Source organism: Primulina eburnea, chromosome 3 (assembly GCF_022965805.1).
Source record: "Primulina eburnea isolate SZY01 chromosome 3, ASM2296580v1, whole genome shotgun sequence".
Taxonomy (NCBI): domain Eukaryota; kingdom Viridiplantae; phylum Streptophyta; class Magnoliopsida; order Lamiales; family Gesneriaceae; genus Primulina; species Primulina eburnea.
Genome location: NC_133103.1, coordinates 47,006,766 through 47,029,107, shown reverse-complemented (window position 1 = coordinate 47,029,107; position 22,342 = coordinate 47,006,766). Strand labels below are relative to the sequence as shown.

Below are 22,342 nucleotides of genomic sequence, written 5' to 3'. Positions count from 1 at the left end.
TTGATATAATTTACATTTAATGGTTTCATTTTAATTTATCTGTATACCAATACAATCGACATAGATAAAGATCTTGATTATACTTTAATACAAATGAATCGTACTTCGATCTTGAAACTCGTTTATAAACACTGTATATTCTAAATTATTTCATAGCAGATTTAGCCGCCTAAAAACAAGGATAAAGGCCGCTTGAGCTTGAAATTATTATCTGTGAAGTTTCGTACCATGTTTCATGGCAAGGGCATAGAGATATCCAATCATGCAGATGAACAATCATATGATGGGAAAGTTTGGTTTAATTTCAGGTTGATTCGGGTTAAAACCGGGACTCTAGTTCAAGTTTTAAAACAAATCATTTAAGTTATGAAAGATGCTCGAGGTTACATATATGAAATGATTATAAATGTATTTTAAGGTGTTTGGTTTGCTTCGGGCCGAAATTTTGAGGTCCAGGGATAAAATGATCATTAGGGTTTCCAGGGGCAAAATAGTCATTTTAACCCAAGTAAAGTTAACAGTCCTGGCAGTGCCCTGAACACTAAAATTGCATGTTTTAAATTTATAGTTATCACGAACATGATTTTTTTACAGAAATATGAAAAATACGTTGCATGTTTGATTTTAAAGAATTTACGTATATACATGATTTTTACAAGTGATGAATATGATGATACGTTTTGAAGGATGAGAGTTGGTTGTGATTTTACGAACACAAACATGTAAGGCCAAGGCCCGGTGGATGGGTAAACTTGTCGTTGATTTCTCCGCCGCCGGGTACCACGGTTATACGTAGATGAATCCATCGACTAGAGCTGATACGAAAGTAATAACTAATGATCTGAATTCAAATAAAGAAAATGAACACGTAGATGTTGACATAATGAGACATGTTTTGGACACTTTTATGCTTTGACACGTTATGTTTATGCTCATGCTTTTAAGATCATGAAAGGTATTTTAGTTACAGTACTTTTCATTACTGTATATTATGTATATGTACTTGCAATCACGGTTCAGGTGTGTTGAGTTTTTAGACTCACTAGGTGTGATTGATGTAGGTGGGCATGATGTTGTGGAGACTGGAGGCACTGAATACTGAGTAGGCAGAGCTGAGTGTGAGCACGTTAACCCGATGACCATACTTTTCCGCATTACATGTTTATGAGTCGGGAGAAAACATTGTTATTTTTATACATTTTTATCTTACTCTATCTTGATGGATTAGCAGAGTTTTTGGATGTTTCATTCGCGTTCCTTTAAAACAATAGTCTAGGAGTTTATGAGATTATAAAATTATTTAGTCATGGTATCATTTTGTGGTGAATGATCTTTTTAAAATATTTGTGTTGGTTGTAATTATCGAAAATTAAGCTTGCAAAAAAAAGTATATATTCTAGCGGTATTTTAGTAGTAGACGTTTCACACATAATTCATATCAAAATTGTTAGAGAGGAATTTTCTCGAATATTACAAATTGTTGTCATTGGTCGCAGGTAATATATTATTCAAATATAAAATAAGGAAACAAATATTTACTGCCACAACCTTCTGATATATACATTGCTTTATGATGCTCTCTACGAATTCGAACAGAGAGATAACATCATGAAATTTCAAATATTATTAACGAGAAGCTTGTTTCAATCTATATCTAGATTTCTTAAGTTTGCAAACCAAGTGTTCATCATTATTAGAGAGAATCCTTTAGCTTGTTTTATATAAACCTCTTTATTTAGTTCTCCATTGAGAAAAAGGCATTTTCACATCCATTTAGAATTATACTGATGGAATATTTCTTAGATACAAGAGAAAATGCATCCTTATAGTCGATTCATTCTCGCCGAGTAAATCATTTAGCGAAAAGTCTTGCTATATATCTTTTAATGTTGCTTAACGAATATTTATTTCATAGCATATAATTTGATTCGTTACAACTCATGGCTGGCTTATAAACACTTTTAAGGATAATTTTTGGCTCCAATGTTCAAGTCCGATTCTTGTCAGTGCACGAGTTAAAAATTAGATATCGTTGATATTCTTATTTTAGTAGATCTCTTTAGGTTGTTCAGTTGACCAACAATTTCTTTTCGTTCATCATTAATAACTTGATATATGGTACTTTCCTTAGCGATTTGTGGAAATCCAGTAACTAGTTGTCTAACACTTTTTTGGTCTTGACGGGGTGTGACTAATGACCAATCTGTTATTTTAATAAGAGTGTTGTGCATTAATTTGATCTTTCTAAAAAAACTATGGCATTGAAACGATCACTCTCACTAATCAATTCATTCTCAAGAAATTTTGCATTTCTTGATTCTGCAGTTATAGTGTTATGAGATTAGCAATAAAATTTGTACCATTTGGATTTTTCAGCAAACCCAATGAAAATTCAACATATAGTTCTAAAGTCCATCTTCTTTTCATGTAAGTTGTAAACTCTTATTTCAGAAGAACAACCCAAACACATATATGTTGCAAACTCAGTTTCCAACTTTTAAATAAATCGATGGCTTTTTTGGGACAACCTTAGTTGGAACTCAATTTAATATATACACAACTATCTTAAAAACTTCAGTCTACCAGAATTTAGGAAGTTTGAAGCTATTAAACATGCTGCGCACCATATCCAATAATGTTCAATTTCTTATCTCAGTTATGCCATTTTGGTCCGGAGAACCAAACATAGTATATTGGGCAATAATCTCATGCTCTTGGAGAAACTTTGCAAACAGACCATGTGTCTGTCCATTCTTAGAGTATTTATTGTGATATTCTCTACCTCTACCGATCCTCACGATTTTGATTTGTTTTTCACATTGCTTCTCCATTTATGCTTTGAAAAATTTAGAGGCTTCAAGTGCTTCGTTTTTGTTATGAAGCAAGTAAATATATTGTATTTTGAGTAATCATCAATGGAGGAGATGAAGTATTTCGGAGTTTGTATGTTCATATCTGGAGAAAAAATATTTGAATGTACGACTTATAATATGTTTGCACTCCTCTTGATACTCTTTTTAGACTAATTGATCAATTTTATCTTGAGTCCATGTAAGTCTCAAAATCAATATAACCTAAAGTACTAATCATTCCATCATTTACTAATATTTTAACCATCTCTATGGGGACGTGTCTCAACATCTGGTGTCACACTATAGAGGAATATTTATTTGTATCATATTTTTAATACATGCTTGAACATGAATATTGATGTTGATATTATTTTGTAAAGAAATAGAGAAAAGATTAATATTGTACCATTTTGAAAAAGATTTTATTTATAAAATACATTTATTAATTTATCCGAAAACTTAAAGAAATTACCAAGACATACAAAATTTGAAACTGAAAATAAATTCATAGAAAAATTAGTAACATAACAGGTATTTTCCAACTTTAAAATAAAATTGCTATACAACACTAGGCAGCAAGTCCCAATAGCCTCCATATGCCAAGATATCTTGTTTCTTGAATAGATATTTCACTCATTTCCTAGAGGTTTCTTTGGGTTTTGCATACCCAACAAGATATTTGTAAAATGGATTGTATAATCAAAATCAATATTCCAACATGTGTTATAAATCATATCAATCATATTAGATTAATAACAAACAAATAATATTGGAATACATTTTTCTTGAAGTCATGATCTGTATTTGCACAATTTTTTTCATGTGTCCCTTCTTTTTACAGAAGAAACATTTAGATTATTTTTTTATATCAAGTTTATGTGAAATTTTTTCTCTCCCTTTGGCTTGTTTCTTAATATTTTCTTGTGCACACGGAATAACATATTTTTTTCTCCCATTTCCATTATCAACCTATTTCCCTCTTGAACACACATGTCATTAGTTCATTAATTGACGACTTATCCTTATGTGTGTTGTAAGATATTTTGAAAGGTACATATTATTGTGGGGGAATGTATAAAATATAGTGCACAAGAAAAGTTTTTGATATTTCCACCTCAAGTGTCTTGAGAGAAACTATGTCTCGCATATTCATGATGTGTTATCGTACACCTCTCACTTTGGCATGCTTTAATGAAGATAATTACAAGATTAATTAGCTGGAAAGTGCTTTATTTGAAGACTGAAATTGCTCATCAATAGCTTTCAGTAATTCTTTAATATTATTATGTTGATCAACAAATCCACGCATATCAGCAGAGATATTAGTCTTTATAAACATTATGCAGAGTCGATTAGATCGATCATATTTTAGATCTACATCGTTTGGGATGTTGTTGTTTTTTGTAATAGCAGCTGGTTCGTCTTTCAATACAACAAAATCAATATTCATCCACCTCAATTGAAGAAAAATTATCTCCTTCCATACTTTATTGTTATCGCCCTTTAGTTCGGGAATAATGCCACATTTTATATCAGAAAGGAATGTTGTTTTGAGTAATAGCAGCTGGTTCGTCTTTCTGTATAACATAATTAGGGGTGTTCAATCGGTCTATTCGGTTACCGACTGTCACGTCCCGAAACTCGGGATTGACACCGGCGTTGTTTAACAATCACACAATCAAAACAAGCCTTTCGTTGCACAGTATAAACCGAACCAGTTTATATATCATAATTTCCACGAAATAAACATTGTCTTTACAATAACGAAATCCAACGAAACAGTAAATAATGCGGAAGCGTCTTACAATTCATTAAACCATAAAATCGAAAATAAAACCTATTATTAATCTCGTGATTCACCAGCCCCAAAACTGTTCGGACTCTTCGTCCTCAACCTGTTCTTCGGACTTATCTGGGAGGGAGAGTAAGAGGGACGAGTATTTTGAGAATACTCAGTAAATGAGGGACGTTGAACACAACATGACAATTTTTATAACATTTTCGAAACATATCATAAACGTACATCATGCTTTTCATAATCGTAACGTAAAATCCATAACATAATAACACTGTGATTTTTCACCTTTAATGGTTTACTGACGTCAGTCCCTAAGTTTTGATCTTCTAAGGGGGCGAGGCCATAAAACGGTTCTATCCCACCGTTGAGGACATATGTTGGAATTCAACTCATTTTCAGGAAATCCTCACAGTGTCCACATAACGTACCAATATTTTCGTAAAACGTATAGACAAAACGACGGTACTCGACCATATTTTTAAAAGATTTGTGTTTGATAAGGATGCCATATCTAGGCTACGTGACACAGCCAACCCTGGGTGGAAACCGAACACAAGTATTGAGAGGCCACCCTCGAGGGTTGCTGTGGTGTCAGCACTCATAACACAAGCTCTTCTACGAGCCAACACGGCGAAACTCGGGGGCCGTACGAGAGCAGCCTACGTCGGGCAAGCGATAAACATTCGCGAAAGAACTGTTCCGCCGGTTTCTAAACACACTTGCGGGACGTGGGTTTCCATGTCCGGATTCGAATACACAGCAGATGAGTGTTGTAGGCTTGAATATCGAGAAATAGTTTCCAAGATGCGGGAAACATTAATCCAGGGTGTGAAGGACTGTGAGAAGATAGTAAGTGACCAAGCATTTGGACGTTGGGCTTTGATTGATGTGAACTACGATGCGGCTAAGAAGGCAGCGTGCTCGGATTCTAAGGTTGTTTGGTTCACAGATTGGTCCAACTTCGGAGAATATGAACTCGATTTCGGTTGGGGAAAACCTATTTGGGTGAGCTTGAGCAATGTATATGTTCAAGACATGGTGATATTGATGAATACCAAAGAGAATGATGGGATTGAGGCATGGGTGTATTTGCATGAGTCCGAAATGGCTTATTTTGAACAAGATGAGGAAGTTATCAAGTTCATTACAAATTGAAGAATATGTTTACTTTGTTTGGGATAAAATTTCTCATCCGTGTCTGTAATAATAAGAGTACTGCATGCAAGGAATAAAGTCAATCAATGTGTGCATTTATTTGTTGGCTTTCTTCTAAGTTTGTCTATTTTGTGTTTTGATGCTTTGGAAAAAGATATATGTATTCCAAGGATGCAAAATGAAACCAACCAATTTGAATACAATACTAGGAAGATCCTATAAGGCCTTGGTGAATAACAAAATGAAAATATAAAATACAATTATTATTATTAAATATTAGTAAATTATCTGATGTCAAAGAAAAGGTCCTGTTAATTTGAATTCACAAGTTCCATAACAAACTTCATAATATTTCTATCCGAGCTTCCTCCTTTACTAATGGCATCTCTCGCTAAATCCTTCCATTTCAAAGCATTTCTCCTTGTTTCATTCCCTTTATCTCCTTCCATAACTTCTTTAACACAAGCTACTATTTCCTCTTTCTTAACAATCCCATCTTCACCAATCTCAGCGCGAACCCCCGTTTGCCAAACATCCACGACTAACTTAGCGTTGGTCGTTTGATCCGTCCATTGAGGCATAGCCACCATGGGAACCCCCAAACTCAATGCCTCCAACGTCGAATTCCATCCACAGTGCGTCAAAAAACACCCTACGGCTCGGTGGGACAAGACTTCTAGTTGATTGCACCATTTCAAGATTAGGCCTTTCTTTGATGGGCTAGAAGTGAAACCTTGAGGAAGCTTGGTGAATTCAGGATCTCTAACTACCCATATAAAGCTGCATCCACTGTCTGTCAATCCCCATGCAAGCTCCTCCATTTGTTTTTGGTCTAGGTTTGCGAGGCTTCCGAATGATACGTAGATGACAGAGTGGTCTTGCTTGTTGTCGAGCCATTGTAGGCAAGATTCAGCTTTTGGAGCGGAGAGGTTGAGTCCATACTCGTAATTGTTTTGCAATCTTTTGTCTATGTACATTGATGGAATGCTTGGTCCTATAGCAAGGATGGGATATAGTCTAGCCATCCATTTTAGCACCTTTTGACGGAAAAAAAAATCAAGAAATTAACCTACTCATGATTATTTATATGATCAAAAAGTGTGTATACACACACACGCTAGGAATATATACGTGAGATGCTCGTAGATAACTAATAATGAAATATATAATAATGAGATTTAGATAATGTTTAAAATTGAATAACATATTGTTTATGAGTATTATCAATCTAAATATATATAAAACACAAAAAATGAAAATATATTATGACAATAAATCATATATATTCATTAATTCATATGACACTTTTAATCCACGCGATTATAATATAATGACAGCTCTCTCAAATTAGAAAATATATTTTTCATCCAAATATATTTAACAATGGAAAAATAATATAATAGTGAATTTTATCAAAGCCAAACTCACGACGTACTTAAATAGAGTAAACATGGACAAAATATTGTCAAATAAAATTTTCTTAATTAACTAAATTATCACAATAATGTTAAAATAAAACCACTAAACATTTATTAAATTAAATATCAATTGTGATTTTGCTAAATAAAATAAATATATAAATAAGATAACATACAAAATTTTGTGAGAGAGCCTCACGAGTCATTTTGTAAGACGAATCTCCTATTTGATTCATTAATGAAAAATCTAATTTTTTATGACAAAAATATTAATTATTATTGTAAATACGGGTAGAGTTTAACCATTTAACGGAAAACACACATGAACATTGATCATAAATTTGCTTATGATTTAAATTTTCTATGCATATAATATTTCCAATAATGTTAAATAAAAATAATAAGCACAAAAACACCCGCAAACATTAAAAAATATATATAAGAAAATAATAGTGTCACAAAAACAAAATGACATATTTAAATAAAAAAATATGATGCTTCTTAATTCATATTTAAAAATAAACTTGTTATAAAAGTGATGTATTTATATGTAAAATAAAAGAAAAGATAAGATAAAAATATTAAATATTCATTAACAACCATGAAAAATCAACTCATTTTAACAACCAATTTTAGTAGCAACAAAGAAAAAGAATTAGTAAATTGATGAATTTAATATGCATTAATATCCAAAGTCATTTAAGTTGTACAATCATTGATTTAATTTGCTAACTTAAATGAATAAAGATATATTATAAAATTTACAATTAGAAGTCATATATTTATATGTATGTTAGATGTTAGATAGATGAACGTGTGATAGTGGTTAGAAACTTGATTTGTCTTAAAAATATTTTCGAGCGACTCTGTCGCACATAGTTGTTCAGTGTTATTTATCTGACTAACGTAGTTTACAGACAAATTTGTTAGTCCTAGATTTACCTAATACACATTAAAAAAAACGTGTATATCCTCATTAAAAAAAAAACCATAGTATCTATTTATATACTCCAATGACTCCTTTGAGAATATGCCCTTTTTTTATAGTACAAGTATTCAACGATTCTCTTAAAACAAGAAACTTATAGAAATCATTTTAAATTTTGTATAGAAATAGACATAAAGGCCTAAAACATTGGATCAAAGAACTAATTCTACTTCCGTTCAATCAATGTTTATTATTTTATTTTTTTTATGTCCAAAAAATAGAATCTTTTTCCAAACATCACGAGAAAGATAAGTCTAGATATTTATGATTTTAATATAATATTCACTTTTTGGCCTTTGCAAAGAAATTTGTTTTGTAGCCAAAAAATTATGCAGCACACAAGAAAAGGAGTCACGATGTTGTAGATAGAATGAATCTTGGCAGTATATGCCGTGCAAGCAAGCATACCTCATGTTCAAGCTTATCAAATGTGTTGAATAATCTCCACTCTGCCTTTCCACAGGTTTCGAATTGATCTATCAGATGTCTCCTTATAGCTTTGTATGAATTCGTATCATAAGCCAAAGAAGGCAAATCTTTCAACTTCATAGCCGTCAATCCCGGCAGCAGTATCTCGCCACACCCTTGGTCAGATGGTAACTCCAAGCTACCATTGTGCAAGTGGTAGAAGATGGAAGAAACAGCGCAGTTCTGAGTGAAAAAAACAGCCCCTTTTACTCCATTTGCGTGAGCTACGTCCACAATCCATGGACTCGCGGAATCATACAGAATGGCTTTGATTGGGATTCCAGTGTTGTCATATTTCTTGATTATTTGAGGAACTCCATGCGTGATGCTAGCTTTGTAGTCCCGGAAAAAGACTTCGAACATGTCCGAGTTATCTTCTCCGACCACGTTAATGTCGGGGATGATTTCTATGGCCATGCAGTCGCTGCTAAACCCTTCTCTCTGGATGGTTCTGCTGGTGGAGGCTGTGGTGAGTAAGGTGACTCGGATTTGCTCGGCGACGAGGCGTTTGCAGAGCTGAATTGCGGGGTTTAGGTGGCCTTGAAGTGGGAAGATGATTGCAAGAACATGAGATTTCTCAGGGGTTTCTTGGGATGGTTCCATTAATTTAAGTTACCAGCTATCCTATTTTTTTCCCCTCTGTGGGCTTTTTTTTTGTATCACTAGGAATTGAAATTAACACACATATATATGCATGTGAAAGAAAGGATTTAGATCCTCTGTTGTTTTGAAAATACAACATTTGATATTATATGAGATGATCACACCATATTAGATAGATTTAAAAAATTATCAGATTAAACGAGATGATCATGTGATCATCTTGTGTAAAAAATATACTGGTACTGTGTTATTAACACAGCAGAAGATCTAAATCTACGCGTAGCATTAATGATCAATGACCAAATATGGATTTTTCAATTCTATCCTTCTCTAATAATGATTTAATAAAATCAAAACTCAAAAGTAATATTAAAAATTATATATTATTTTACACAAAAATTTAAATACCTATTTCGTGTGGATAAGTTTCTGGTTAATATACATAAAAGTATTGAGGGCCTAGCCGGCTAAAAGAATAAAGAAATTTATGGGCCGGCTAAAAGAATAAAGAAATTCTTATATTATAAGTTTTTAAAATTAAAAGAAAATTTGGGTTTATTGTGGCTGGTTAATTTTATATTCCGGTTTTTCCACAGATTAAGAATATTATTAAAAATACCAACTATACAAACAATTTTATAATTTTATTTTTATTTTTATTTTACAAGTATTTTAATGATATATAAAAAGTATCGAAAGTAGGAACTTAATAATACAACATTAAGCTTCAAGAAGATGAGCAAACGGATTTCTATGGACATCCTAAGATGCATGATTATTTATCAAAGGCAATAGCCATATGTTTCCCTTCTATTGTAAAGAAGACACCTCTCATTTCCTGCAGATAAAACACAACACAAAATCAAATTTCAATCTCGGAGAAAAATGCATTGCATGGAAAGGTACATCTGCTTAATCCATTTTTCAGAAATATACTTTTTCCATGATGAGTAACTTTGCATCACCAAAGAATAAGATTTATCCGGGTTCAAGATCGATTTTCAAATGCTTTCTCACTCTTTCACACGTTCCCTATATCTGTGTTTTATCATGCGATGGATGGATCCGGAGAAGGGATCTTATTGAAATTAAAGAAAATGAACCTTTGCCTTCAAAATCAACAAAATTCTACACTCAGAAGCGGACAGATTATCCTAGGATACTAAGCTGCAAATACCATTGTAGTGAAGGGCGTAAGATACATGGACACCAAGGCAAGATGAGTGAGCTTTCTACTTTTAACTATGAGTGGCAGACCTCACTTAATTTGGAGTGCAGATGTATAACAGTGAAAGGTCATTACAAATGAACCAATAACAAAGACATGAAGGAAAGAGTATGCATACCAGGGGAGTTTGAAAGTATCTTTCCACCATCCTTGTTTGGAACAGTCAACTGCAATTTTATCTAGTCGTACAATGATCTCGGAAAATGTAGGCCTTACAACACAATTTGGATGCCAACATTCTTCAATCAACCTACGACGTAACAGAACTAGCTTAGGAAGATAACACTTCGGCATTCGATTCTGCCCATAATAATAAAAGAATTAATGTTTGGTTTCTTTTCTGAAGAAAACCAGATTTCATCCCCCAAAGTAAATCAACTAACATCACCTTATTTTTAGTTCTTCCCCCAAAAATACATTTTTTCATCCATTTTTACAATTCATAACAGTCATCATGTTTTATTATACTATTCACTACTTCCCAAAAAGACTTAGTTATATAACATTATGGTAATTCCACTCTACCCATCATCTACATTGATATCTATCAAACATAATTTAATAATATTTACCAAAAAAATTCTTACATGATTTGATGTACAGCAGATGCTGTCTCAATAGATAATAATACTAATATACATTTTTATCTCTCAAAATTATTTTTCAAGATATTTCTCCATAACAGAAAAAATGAAATCAAAAACTGCTTCGGCAATTTTATGTTACCATCTCATGAAATGATACATTTTCTCATTAAAAGATACATTTTCTGCATATGGAACGAACAGAAATATACAAAGCAATATTGCAACAAGTACAAAAGATCATTATTCTTCTTAACTAGAAACTACATACTACATGTGTAAGTTTCCGAGTAAGTTACATGTGTCTCAAAAATTATTCCTTTATGCCATCTTCAACTTCAGCCATTACATGATAAAATCATGCAAAAATGGAAAAGATTAAGCTAAATAATATGAAAAAGTGAACGAAAATTTTATGGTTATGTTTCCACCTTTTTAGAATTATTTCCTAGAAATGGATTTCCGATAAATTGGGAAAAGGTATGATTAGATACGTTTTCATGAGGAGACATTTTCTACTATAGATATCATCTTATGGCAGAAAGTGATGGATATTAGTTTTTCAAATATCAAGTGACTATTTTGCAATCATAAAATTGAATATAATGTGTTAGATATGATACAAGAATAAAATATATTTGGTAACAACGAAAAGTTGAATATTAAACAATAATTGTAGTAGGAAATGTGAAAATGATGTGCGTATGTATCTCGGAAAGAAATAAAAAATAATATAAGTACATTTGTTTGTATTTCTAGCAAATGAAAGTATTTCCCGGAAACGTAAGCAAAGAAAGCACTGGATTTTCAAGTCAGGAAAGCTTCTAAACCATATCAATTTTAGGGTAGCAGAAGTCTGGCAACCGGACACACACTTAGAGGTCACAAACTCGAATGATACTGGTCCCATAGTTTTTTATTATGACAGTTCAAATAAATTTCAAAAGTGAAGCTATTTCAGCCAGCACTGGGATATTATCATGTAGACTTAACACCAAAACATTTTTCTACTGGATATCAACAATGAAGCAAGACTATCTTGGAGTTCCTTTCTTTTCCGCAGGAACCAAACCCTCAGCTTTGAGAACATTGTGAACATTTTAACCTCAATTGAGAAGCTAGAAAGACAGATAACACGATTTAATACCTCAAAACTAACAACTGATAGAGGCTGAACTACCATTGCACAATGTTCTTGTAGTAATTAGAAAAGCGAATAAATAACCTGACAAAAGCAGTCATCTCTTAAACTAGTTCAAATGAAGCCTTCACGTCTTATTTCAAAATTAGACGCAATGAATTAAGGCCTAGAGAACTTCTCTGTTATCACATCTTAACAGTCATTAAGAGAGAACAACTCACTCTCTAAGCTCCGGGGGAGAAGATTTCGATTTTGACTTGAATGTCGGTCTCATTTCATCTAAGCAAATTAACCTAGCAGCCTCCTCTGGAGATTTGGAGACAAACTAGTGGTGCACCTTCCATCATCTAAAAATAAAGACCAAACCAGAAGGGGGTAATACACGTAACAGTTATTAAGGAATAACAGTAATGAACTGGCAAAAACATATGACACACATGAAATTCACCTCGTACAATATGAGACCAAAAGAGTGGACATCCACACTTCGGTCAAATATTTCGTCTTTATAAATTTCAGGTGCCATGTACAGATCTGCATTTAATATTCGAGGAAGAAGAGTTGCAATCATATTGTAATTTACAAATAATGGCTTGCCTACAAATGCATGTTCAGGAAATTAAATTCCTTGGTGCTATGATACAATGAACAGAAAGGACAACCATATCGGACTCTAATAATTTTAATTAACATTTTATATTTATTTTATGTGCACTCACTTGAACGATCGATGGCATCAGGTTGCAATAATTTTACTTTTTTAGATGAAATAGTTGATAACTGAGTGACGCCAAACCCTGCAACCTTCACCAGTCCTCCTGAATCCAGCAAAATATTTCTGGAACCTTACCGAAATGTTAAATATTGTTATTCAACCAATACACCCAATTAAATATATTGACAACAATCAATACTTAAGCATCTAGTTGTCTTACTTTGGCTTCAACTCGCAATGGATGATCGGTTCCGGCTTGCATTCGTGGAGGTAATTCATACCCCTGTTGAGGAAAACATAATGCAGGATTTCAACATGCAATTAGACTTGAATTAAATATGATTTATGAAGACAAGAGGATAAAAGAATACCAGGCTGGTTGTTTAAATGAGAGTCCATGAAAGAATAAAACTAGTTTATCTACTCAACTCAAGTAAGCAGATATTTATACAGAGTAGATTGCTTTATCTTCATCTACCTAAAATGAATAAAATTAAGTACATCTACTCCCAAAAATCTCTAACAAAAAGGAAAATGATTTGTCTATGATAATTAAAAATAACCCACAAATAGATGTAACCTCCGTCAACGCTCCTCTAACTTCCAGAAGCAGATATACTTTCCCAGCTTGTCTATTGTAGGAATTCAAATATGGTTCTTCATCAATATCTTCGTATGTATGTATGCTTCCTCAGTATAGGAATGCGACATCAATCAGTGCCAGCCTCTTCGTGTCGTGTATAATAAAGCTCCTACCAATTCCAACATATTTCAACTGATCATTATGATCGTAACAAATTTATTTAACACTATAGAATAGAGATTGCATTTGTAGATCGCGAATTAATTTTTCAACCAAATCACTCCTAGGAAATACTTCTACTTCGGAACTACCATTTGCAAGTGTTTGTTCCTCCGAGTAACATAATTTCAATAGAACTTTGTGCATTATCCAGTTTCCACAGTCCAGTATAATCTGCATCTTCAAAGGTTTTGATACTCGCTTTTCATTTTTTCTGGACATCATTCCTCTGCTTGGAGGATTTCTAGATACTTCATGACGTACCTTATGGAAAATAGGTGCTGTTAGGTTGGAGAATAAATGACTTGGGTCATGACACTTGTGGCATAAAAAATGTCTGTTTATGTCATATACACAGAATAAATCATGAAACTAGCTGCCAATAGTTTCTCTGTCTATTGGGGGATTTTGGAATTCCACTTCTAACTTTTGTAATGTATGTATTCCCACTGATTCCCATCCAATTTTTCGATTTCCTTAAGTCAAGATTGTGCGTTTTAATAAATAGATAAAATGTAATTCCTACATCTTGAAATTTCCATACCTAGGGAATCCTTTAGCTCAACCAAATCATTCACCTCAAATTTTGCTTTCAACTGCTGCTTGAGCAATCGAAGTTGGCATACATTATCTCCAACTATGGTAATTATCATCCCACGAACAATTAGATGAATTCCCATCATGTGTCCCATTTTGACGAAGACCATATGATCTGCCAACCTTGCCTGTTTCCAAGTCGAGACGGTGTGGTACGAAATATCTTAAAGTTGGTTTATGAAGATTGTTTGAAAACATATCAAGCTTATTCAATTTACACATCTCTGATTTGCTTCTTCATGCTCAAATTCTGGAGGAATTTCGTATACATTTCCTGCTCCAACTTATTATTTAAGAAAGTATTGTCAAGGTTCAGGCGTTCAGCTGTTGGAGTTCCCAATTTTGATTTGCTGTACAAGATAAGAAGACAACATGATGTTCAGATTTTAAATCCTTATGCAACCACTCTGGCCTTATAACTCCCAATGTCTCCATTTGCATTGTATTTACATGTAAATACTCATTTACTTCCAATTACTTTAGGATATTCAGGTAGATTCCTCTAGTCCTTTGGCCCAATGCTGAGACCTTAGAAAGTCCAGGTGTGAGCAGGGCGCAGGCCAGCTGAAATCTGCAATTTTCTGCTTTGTGCCAGGCCCCGTAGATGAGTCCTATAACCGAGGCTGGGCCAATCAATTCAATCAGTGCCGATCCTTCTTGTGAGATGATAAAGCAAGACCAGCTTTTGGTCAGGCCAGGCCCAACTTAAACATTCTAAGGAAATCCAACCAGGCCACATTAATTTTGGGGACTCTAGCTCGGGCCATCATGAGTCCCCAGCCCATAACTCCTCTCAGCCTTGGGAAATTTCTCCACCTAAACAGTCCATAAATCAGCCAAATAAGCAATCCAATGCATAATCTTGTCCTACTGCAGCTTCATCCTTGTCAAATCTGCCTGGAAGAATTCCACAAATTTTATTGAGACTGGAAATTCCCCGAACTCAATCTGACCAGGCAGATGTCACAATAATTTTACTAGCAGGAATACATGCCTTGTTTTCAGAAAAAGTAACAGAAAAGAACTCCTCATCAAAAAATGCAAATGCTAGCCTATCAAATATTTCAAACTTGAAAGGAAGAAAAAATCTTAGCCCGAGGAATGGGGTGTGCAACGATCGGTTTGGTTGGATTTTATTAAACTTCAGTTTGGTTTCCTAGTTTTCAATTTTTTAAATGTCTAGTCCAAAAAATCAATCCATTATATTTTACTTCGGTTTGGTTTCCTTGTATTACTATTGGGTTAGTACAGTTTGGTCTCTACGGTCTAAATGAATTCAATCAGAAATCAAGTTGTATGTTTTAAATACTGTAGAATTGCTTTTAAAAAAATTTGAAAACTTGAACTTACCTGGCTATTTCAAGTGCAAATCTCAACACTTTGGATGGAGAAAGACGCCCTTGTTTTCTAAGGTAACTAGCTAAGTCCCCCTGAAAGTGGGCAGCAAACATGAGAAATGTTCAGCATAGAAATAAATATTTCCGCGAGGTAGTTTAATCCACCACAAAAGTTGACCATTAAACGGTCAAGGATGCAAAGCATAAAAATACGTCAAGGAAGGATTGATTTCCATTCAGGCAAACAAAATCATGATTATGCAGAACCATACGTAGATAGATGACATGAGGGGAGATAGAGGTTATTACTCTGTTGGAATGACACTCCAAAACAATCATCATAGGAACATTCTGGGTGACAGCTCCAACAAACTGAATCACATTTGGATGACGAACCTTTTCTAATAAAGTTAACTCATGATTGAATGCGGTTCTGCAACAAATGCTTACAAAATAAGTCCAGAGAATTTAAATCAGCATGAGAAAAATTCTTACAAAATAAGTCCAGAGAATTTAAATCAGCATGAGAAATAAGTAAGATCTCGACACATTTCAAAACAGAAGCCCAGCCAAGGACTGATCAATTATATAACAGCAAGCTTCTAGGCATCTAAACAATTTTTCATTCACTAGACCAGTAAATTTTTTTGTTGAAAATTCTGATAGCACTTTAATAGATGCTTGTCGATAAACATAAAAGCATTTATTCCTCACATAAAATACAAAAGGATCTTCTTTAAAAGCACCTGAAGCCACCAAATCAATTTATCCTTAGATGTTGAGAACTTCGAGAAGATGGATAAAATAAAGCCATTCTTTCATATGGCTTTGGCATATCACAAGTACTTAATGCAAGTTTCATTATCAACTGCAGTAATTTTGGTGAACTTTTCCGTATGGATATGGTTACAAATGTATAAAACATAACTCCTTATCTCATACCTGGTTGTATGCAGTTAATAGAAAACTACACGGGCCTTTGTTTTCTTTTCCATATGGACATAGTTACTAATGTATAAAACATAACTCCTTATCTCATTCCTGGTTGTATGCAGTTAATAGAAAACTGTGTGGGCCTTTGCTATGCAACATGCTTTCCATCAATTTTCTAAACAACATTTCTTTTACTAAAATGATGAAGAAATACAGCTACATTCTCCCAACAAATAAATATTTCAAAAGTGTCATTTTTGAGAATTTATTTAATGATTAACTTAAATATATGACATGTTTTCAGTGCCATGTGCCAATATTGCCTACCACTAAGAAACAACCGCAGTTTCGAGCATTAGCAGAGTGTAATTTTGAAGAAAAAATTACATGAAGTTATGTTATTTCAAAAGTGATGTAATTAGCGCAACTGAAGATGCTTAATCCCCTAGTAACATTCTTCATAATTCGAGAGCTCTATTGATCGATACAGAAAGGTGTAAAAATATTGTTAAAAGACTGAACTAGAAGTTTCGATAATGAAGTGGATAAAACAAAGGAAGCATATCTACATGCATTCAGGAACTGAATGACAGTCTTTGTCAAGTATCTTCACAGAAACTTTTGTGCCATTCCATTTTGCAACTTGATATGATCCCTGTCCAAGGAAAACAAACACCTTATATTTTAATGCTGAACCAACTGAAGTTTGCAGAGCAAATAAATTTTTTAAAAGTAAATAAATATATACAAGTCGTTTATCTTTTTTTCCATAAATAACATTTGCATGTTTTCAACATTGAGAACTTGAAACGACACATAACTGATTCATTAATTAACTATTGGAATTAAGGAACCTACAATAATACAGAACTTCAATCAATATAACATGAAACTGCATATCCTTTAGTTAACAATTACATAGTGTTGCAGTGTTCATATTATCCAAATAACTAAAGTTTAGGATAGAGTATTTGTGTTTTAATCATTTAAATCTCCTTATTTCCCTAGAGATAGGACTCCTAGATTGAGTAAACTAGGTCTTTATAAATTAAACCTATTGTATCAGCTTTTCATTAATTAGTGAATAAGATTCTGCGCAACGCATCCTTTGTGCTTTTCCTACGGTTTACTACATGGTATCAGAGCCTCCTAGACAAGCACAATCACAATTAGAGGCTCTTAAGCCTTTGTTGGTTTATTCTCGCACGAAACACCACATACAGAAGCCCAACAGCATGGTCATTACTCTTCTTCGGAAAAGCTCACACGAACTGAAAATACACAAGGTATGGCTGACTTTAATGATGAATCTAATAATCTCCTGTAATTGACCTTGATGTTACAGATACTAGACCTATTGCATTAAGGAAAGGTATTCGCTCATGTACACAACATCCTATGGGTAACTTTGTTTCTCTTGAGCACTTATCACCTGCATATCGAACCTTTGTATCCAGATTAGACCAGGTCCGGCTTCCATCAACCATTGAAAGTGCTCTCCAATATCCAAATTGGAAAGCGGCTATTTTTGAAGAAATACAGACACTTGAGAAGAACAATGCTTGGGCTGTCACTGATTTCCACTATGGGAAATGGACAGTTGCATGTAAATTGATCTTCTCAGTGAAACACAAAGGTGATGGGAGTAATCGGGAGGTTCAAAGCACGTCGGGTAGCAAAGGGATGTATGCAATCTTATGGCATCGACAACCAAGAAACATTTGCTCTAGTGGCTAGAATCAACACCATCCGAGTTCTTTTATCGCTGACAGCAAATTTGGACTGCTTTTCATACTAGCTTGATGTGAAGAATGCTTTCCTCAAAGGTGATCTAGAGGAAGAAATCTATATGGACATTCCTCCAGGGTTCATAACAGAAGCCACAACTGGAAAAGTGTGCAAACCGAAGAAATCCTTGTATGGCCTAAAACAATCTCCTCGGGCATGCTTTCAATGCTTCTCACATGTTCTCAAAATGAGTGGATACACTCAGGGCCAATCGGATCATACCTTTTTCACCTAACCTTAGGAAGAAGGAAAAATCACAGCTCTAATATGTATGTTTATGATATTGTCCTTGTAGAAAATCACTGTGAAGAAATAAAGTGCGCGAAGGACTTACTCTCCAAGAAATTTGAAATGAAGCCTTGGGCATCTTAAATATTTTCTTGGAATCGAAGTGGGTCTTCCCTTGGTATCTCTATTTCTCAAAGGACGTATGTGAAATACCTCCTAAAATAGACTGGAATGTTGGGGAGCAGGCCAATGGACACACCGATGGATGCAAATGTCAAGTTTGAAAGAGAAAATAAAGTCTGCTCGTTGATAAAGGAAAATATCAAAGGCTAGTTGGGAAATTGATTAATCTCTAACACACTCACCCTGAAATTGGCTTTGTTGGGAGTGTTGTAAGTCAGTTCGTGTTGTAAGTTAGTTCATAAAATGTCCTACTAAAGATCATATGGATGCAATATATCGAGTGCTGATGTATCTAAAAAGTAACCTATGAAGGGGACTATTCTTCAAAAAGACGTATGTTCGGAATATTGAGATCTACAGTGATGCTAATTGGGCTGGGTCACGTACCGATAGGCGCTCCACCTCAGGTTAATGCACATACCTATGAAGAAATTTGGCAACGTGGAGAAGTAAGAAACAACCGGAAGTGGCAAGAAGCAGCGCAGAGGCGGAATATCGAGCCTTACTCATGGGATATGCGAAGGAATATGGCTGAAGAGACTACTCAATGAGTTGAAGTTTGAAATTGGCCAACCTTTGCGGATAATGTGAAATAATCAAGCAGATATAAGTATAGCCAAAAACCCAGTCCACCATGATCGAGCAGAGCATATTGAAGTGGATCGACATTTCATAAGTAAGATGATTGAGATTGAGAGAGAAGTCATTGAGCTTTGTTATGTCCTTCCTCGCTTGCAAACCACAGACATTCTAACAAAAGCTCTTCATCGATCTCATTTTGAAGAAATAAGTTCCAAGTTGTTTATGATCAATATATATGACCTAGCTTGAGGGGGAGTGTTGAAATGTTTATACTATCTGAATAAGTAGAGTTTAGGATAGAGTAGTATTTGTGTTTTAATCTTTTAGATCTCCTTGTTCCCCTAGAGATAGAACTCCTAGATTGAGTAAACTAGGTGTTTATATATTAAACCTATTGTATCAGTTTTTCATTAATTTGTGAAAAAGATTCTACACAACACATTCTTTGTGCTTTTCCTACGGTTTACTACACATGGCAGTGCAAGAAATTGGTCATACCTTTGAGATACCATCACTTTTCCGAATTTGAATATCCAATGGATTAAGCTCATACTCCGGAACTTCACGAGGATTTGCAACAGCCATTGGGGTCTTTTTGGCTTTCTAGAAAAATAAAGCATTGTAAATGTCAGTTATTGTCCGGTGAATAAGCTTATAAGCAAGAAGTTCCCAGTAAAAGCGAAAAGAGTTCACACTTACTGGTAATTTGGCCCCACGAGACTTCAAAAACTCATAAACTTCCGTGTTTCCATAATATTTGGCATCAGCAGCTGCCTGTCGTTGTTAAAAATTAAAAATCTAACCAAAATGCAGAGTTTTGGAAATGAAATGACTTTATTGATGAACACGAGTTGAAACAAATCACCGACGATAATTTATCCTGCAGCATAAATACACCTAATTTTGACAGGTTTTGGTCAAAGGAACACAAAGGAAACAGTAGAATGATGAATCTTTGAATAAAAATATTCCATGGCTCGTCTAATCTCAAAACCCGCCCAAGTAAAATACTGCTGTAGGACAGTTATAAGCTCACGATTATGAGGGTGCACATATGTTAATTACCTAGGACGTACGAAACAACTTTTAGCTTTATTCATAACAAATTTGCAATGGAAAATTTATCAGCCCTAGGCTAGTAAATAGTAGAACTATCGTTCTTTTAACCCCTCCCACCCATTGACCACCGATCTACTTATTAGTTTTTTGCAACCTACATAAGTTCCTGAACCAGTCAAAGACAATAAAAATCCTTTCATGGAATTCTATCAAACAACTGTAGATCATTTTTCGATGTCTTATTATGGACATGCTACAAATGACAAAATTACAATACAACTGCAGAGGAACCAGATCATCCAAAGAAGAATCAATAACTGAATCTTAGCTCAAAAGTAGCACCTAGCAGCAAATATTTTTAGCAACAGAATGCAAGAGACAAGTGACCAAAACAAAGCAGACATCAACTATGAGAAAATAACAGAATCTACCGTGCTTCCCCAACGGTCTCGAGCATCAATATTCGCTTTCCTACTAAGCAAAAGCTTGACAACCTCTAAATGGCCCTCACATGATGCAATATGCAAGGCAGTCCTCCATCCAAATCAATGCTGTTGACATCAATCCCTTCATCCAACAAATCCTGCACCGCGCTCACATCACCTTTGCTTGCCATGGATAGAAGCTGCATAGTGTAATTGAGATTCTCTGGTACTCTCAATTCATCACCGGGGTCATCTTCCAGTGGCCTCCGCCTTATGGGATCCATCGATGACTGCCTCCCAATGGTGAACCGGAAATTGTTCCGTCTCGGATCGAGAGAACTCTGTCGCCCGAAACTGTATTTCCCACTCTTCTTCATGGACCCTGCAGAGAATTGGCGGGATAGACCGCGCTTCAGTTTCGAAGCCATATCCATCATTACCCCGATTCTCCAGATAGTGGTAGTTGAAAATGATTCCCTCTCTAGTCTCAGATGAACAACATACTGATGAAGCATAAGAAATCAGAATGATCGATTACATATTACAACTGAATATGTCTGAGATTGACTCGCATAGCTCAAAATAAATGCAAGGCAGGCTTAATTTTTTTCTAGATCAAGTTCTATTGACAAGAGGAAAGAGGTGGAACTTCAGCCAGTTAAACAGTCCAAAACAACCCGGTATAGGGGAAGATTCGTGATATGAAAACACGAGTTATTCACTCTTTCAGTAGCAAATTTTTGTTCATAAGCGATTTCTCTGCGACAGAACTCAGACGAACCCACAAGAACCAACATTTCTTACATGATTTCAAGAAACGAGAAGAAATCAAACCAAAAAAAAAAACCATTCAGGACAAGGCCATATTCATCCTGTCAAAAAAAAAAAAAACGAAACTTGTAGCCACCCTCCAATCAATACTTCGGTTCCCTCGTCAGGGATTTAATTTCTCTGGGCCACAGATTCAAAATAAGAAAAGTGAGCGAAATCAATTCAGCAGAAAAAACTCCATACCTGAGAAAATTAAGGCACGAGAGCTTCAATTCCAAGCTCTTCATGCGATCAATTTCGGCAAAATAAATTGAAGAACTATCGGCAGAATTATCAGAACACGAATTTCTGCATGGTCATTCCATTACAGATCGGGAAAAATGGGAGAAGAAGTGTCCCTGTCGAAGGGGAGCGAACTGAAAATGAAGCATTTATGGGTTTTCTTAAATTACATTATCTTAAAATTTTCCTATAATATTATATTTATATGTATTACAAAATATTATATCATAATATCACGTCAAATATAATAAATGTGCTTTCAAAAAATTTCTACAAACGTCTATTTATTATATTTTAAAAAAAAATAGATCACAATCTCTCCAAATAAAAAATATGAACAAAATTTAAATTTGAAAATAATCGTGTGTGTATATAATTATTTCAATTATAAAAACAATTAACTAG

The 22,342-nt window shown here is 34.4% G+C and overlaps 2 protein-coding genes and 1 pseudogene across 2 annotated transcripts; 1 reads left to right on the top strand and 2 right to left on the bottom strand.

Annotated features, from left to right (window-relative positions):
• Window positions 1-5,024: 5,024 nt before the first annotated feature.
• LOC140827402 (pelargonidin 3-O-(6-caffeoylglucoside) 5-O-(6-O-malonylglucoside) 4'''-malonyltransferase-like) lies at window positions 5,025-5,805 on the top strand. Its single transcript, XM_073190064.1, has 2 exons — window positions 5,025-5,074; window positions 5,166-5,805. The coding sequence occupies exons 1-2, from the start codon at window positions 5,025-5,027 to the stop codon at window positions 5,803-5,805; spliced, it is 690 nt and encodes a 229-aa protein (XP_073046165.1).
• A 207-nt stretch (window positions 5,806-6,012) lies between these two features.
• On the bottom strand, window positions 6,013-9,396 carry LOC140827698 (UDP-glycosyltransferase 74E1-like). The gene is made up of 2 exons (XM_073190480.1): window positions 8,620-9,396; window positions 6,013-6,842 (listed from the first exon to the last, which is right to left on the bottom strand). Exons 1-2 carry the CDS (start codon window positions 9,280-9,282, stop codon window positions 6,117-6,119), a joined length of 1,389 nt encoding a protein of 462 aa, XP_073046581.1. The 5' UTR covers window positions 9,283-9,396; the 3' UTR covers window positions 6,013-6,116.
• Window positions 9,397-10,080: 684 nt separating this feature from the next.
• On the bottom strand, window positions 10,081-22,097 carry LOC140827697 (integrin-linked protein kinase 1-like; annotated as a pseudogene).
• Window positions 22,098-22,342: the final 245 nt, after the last annotated feature.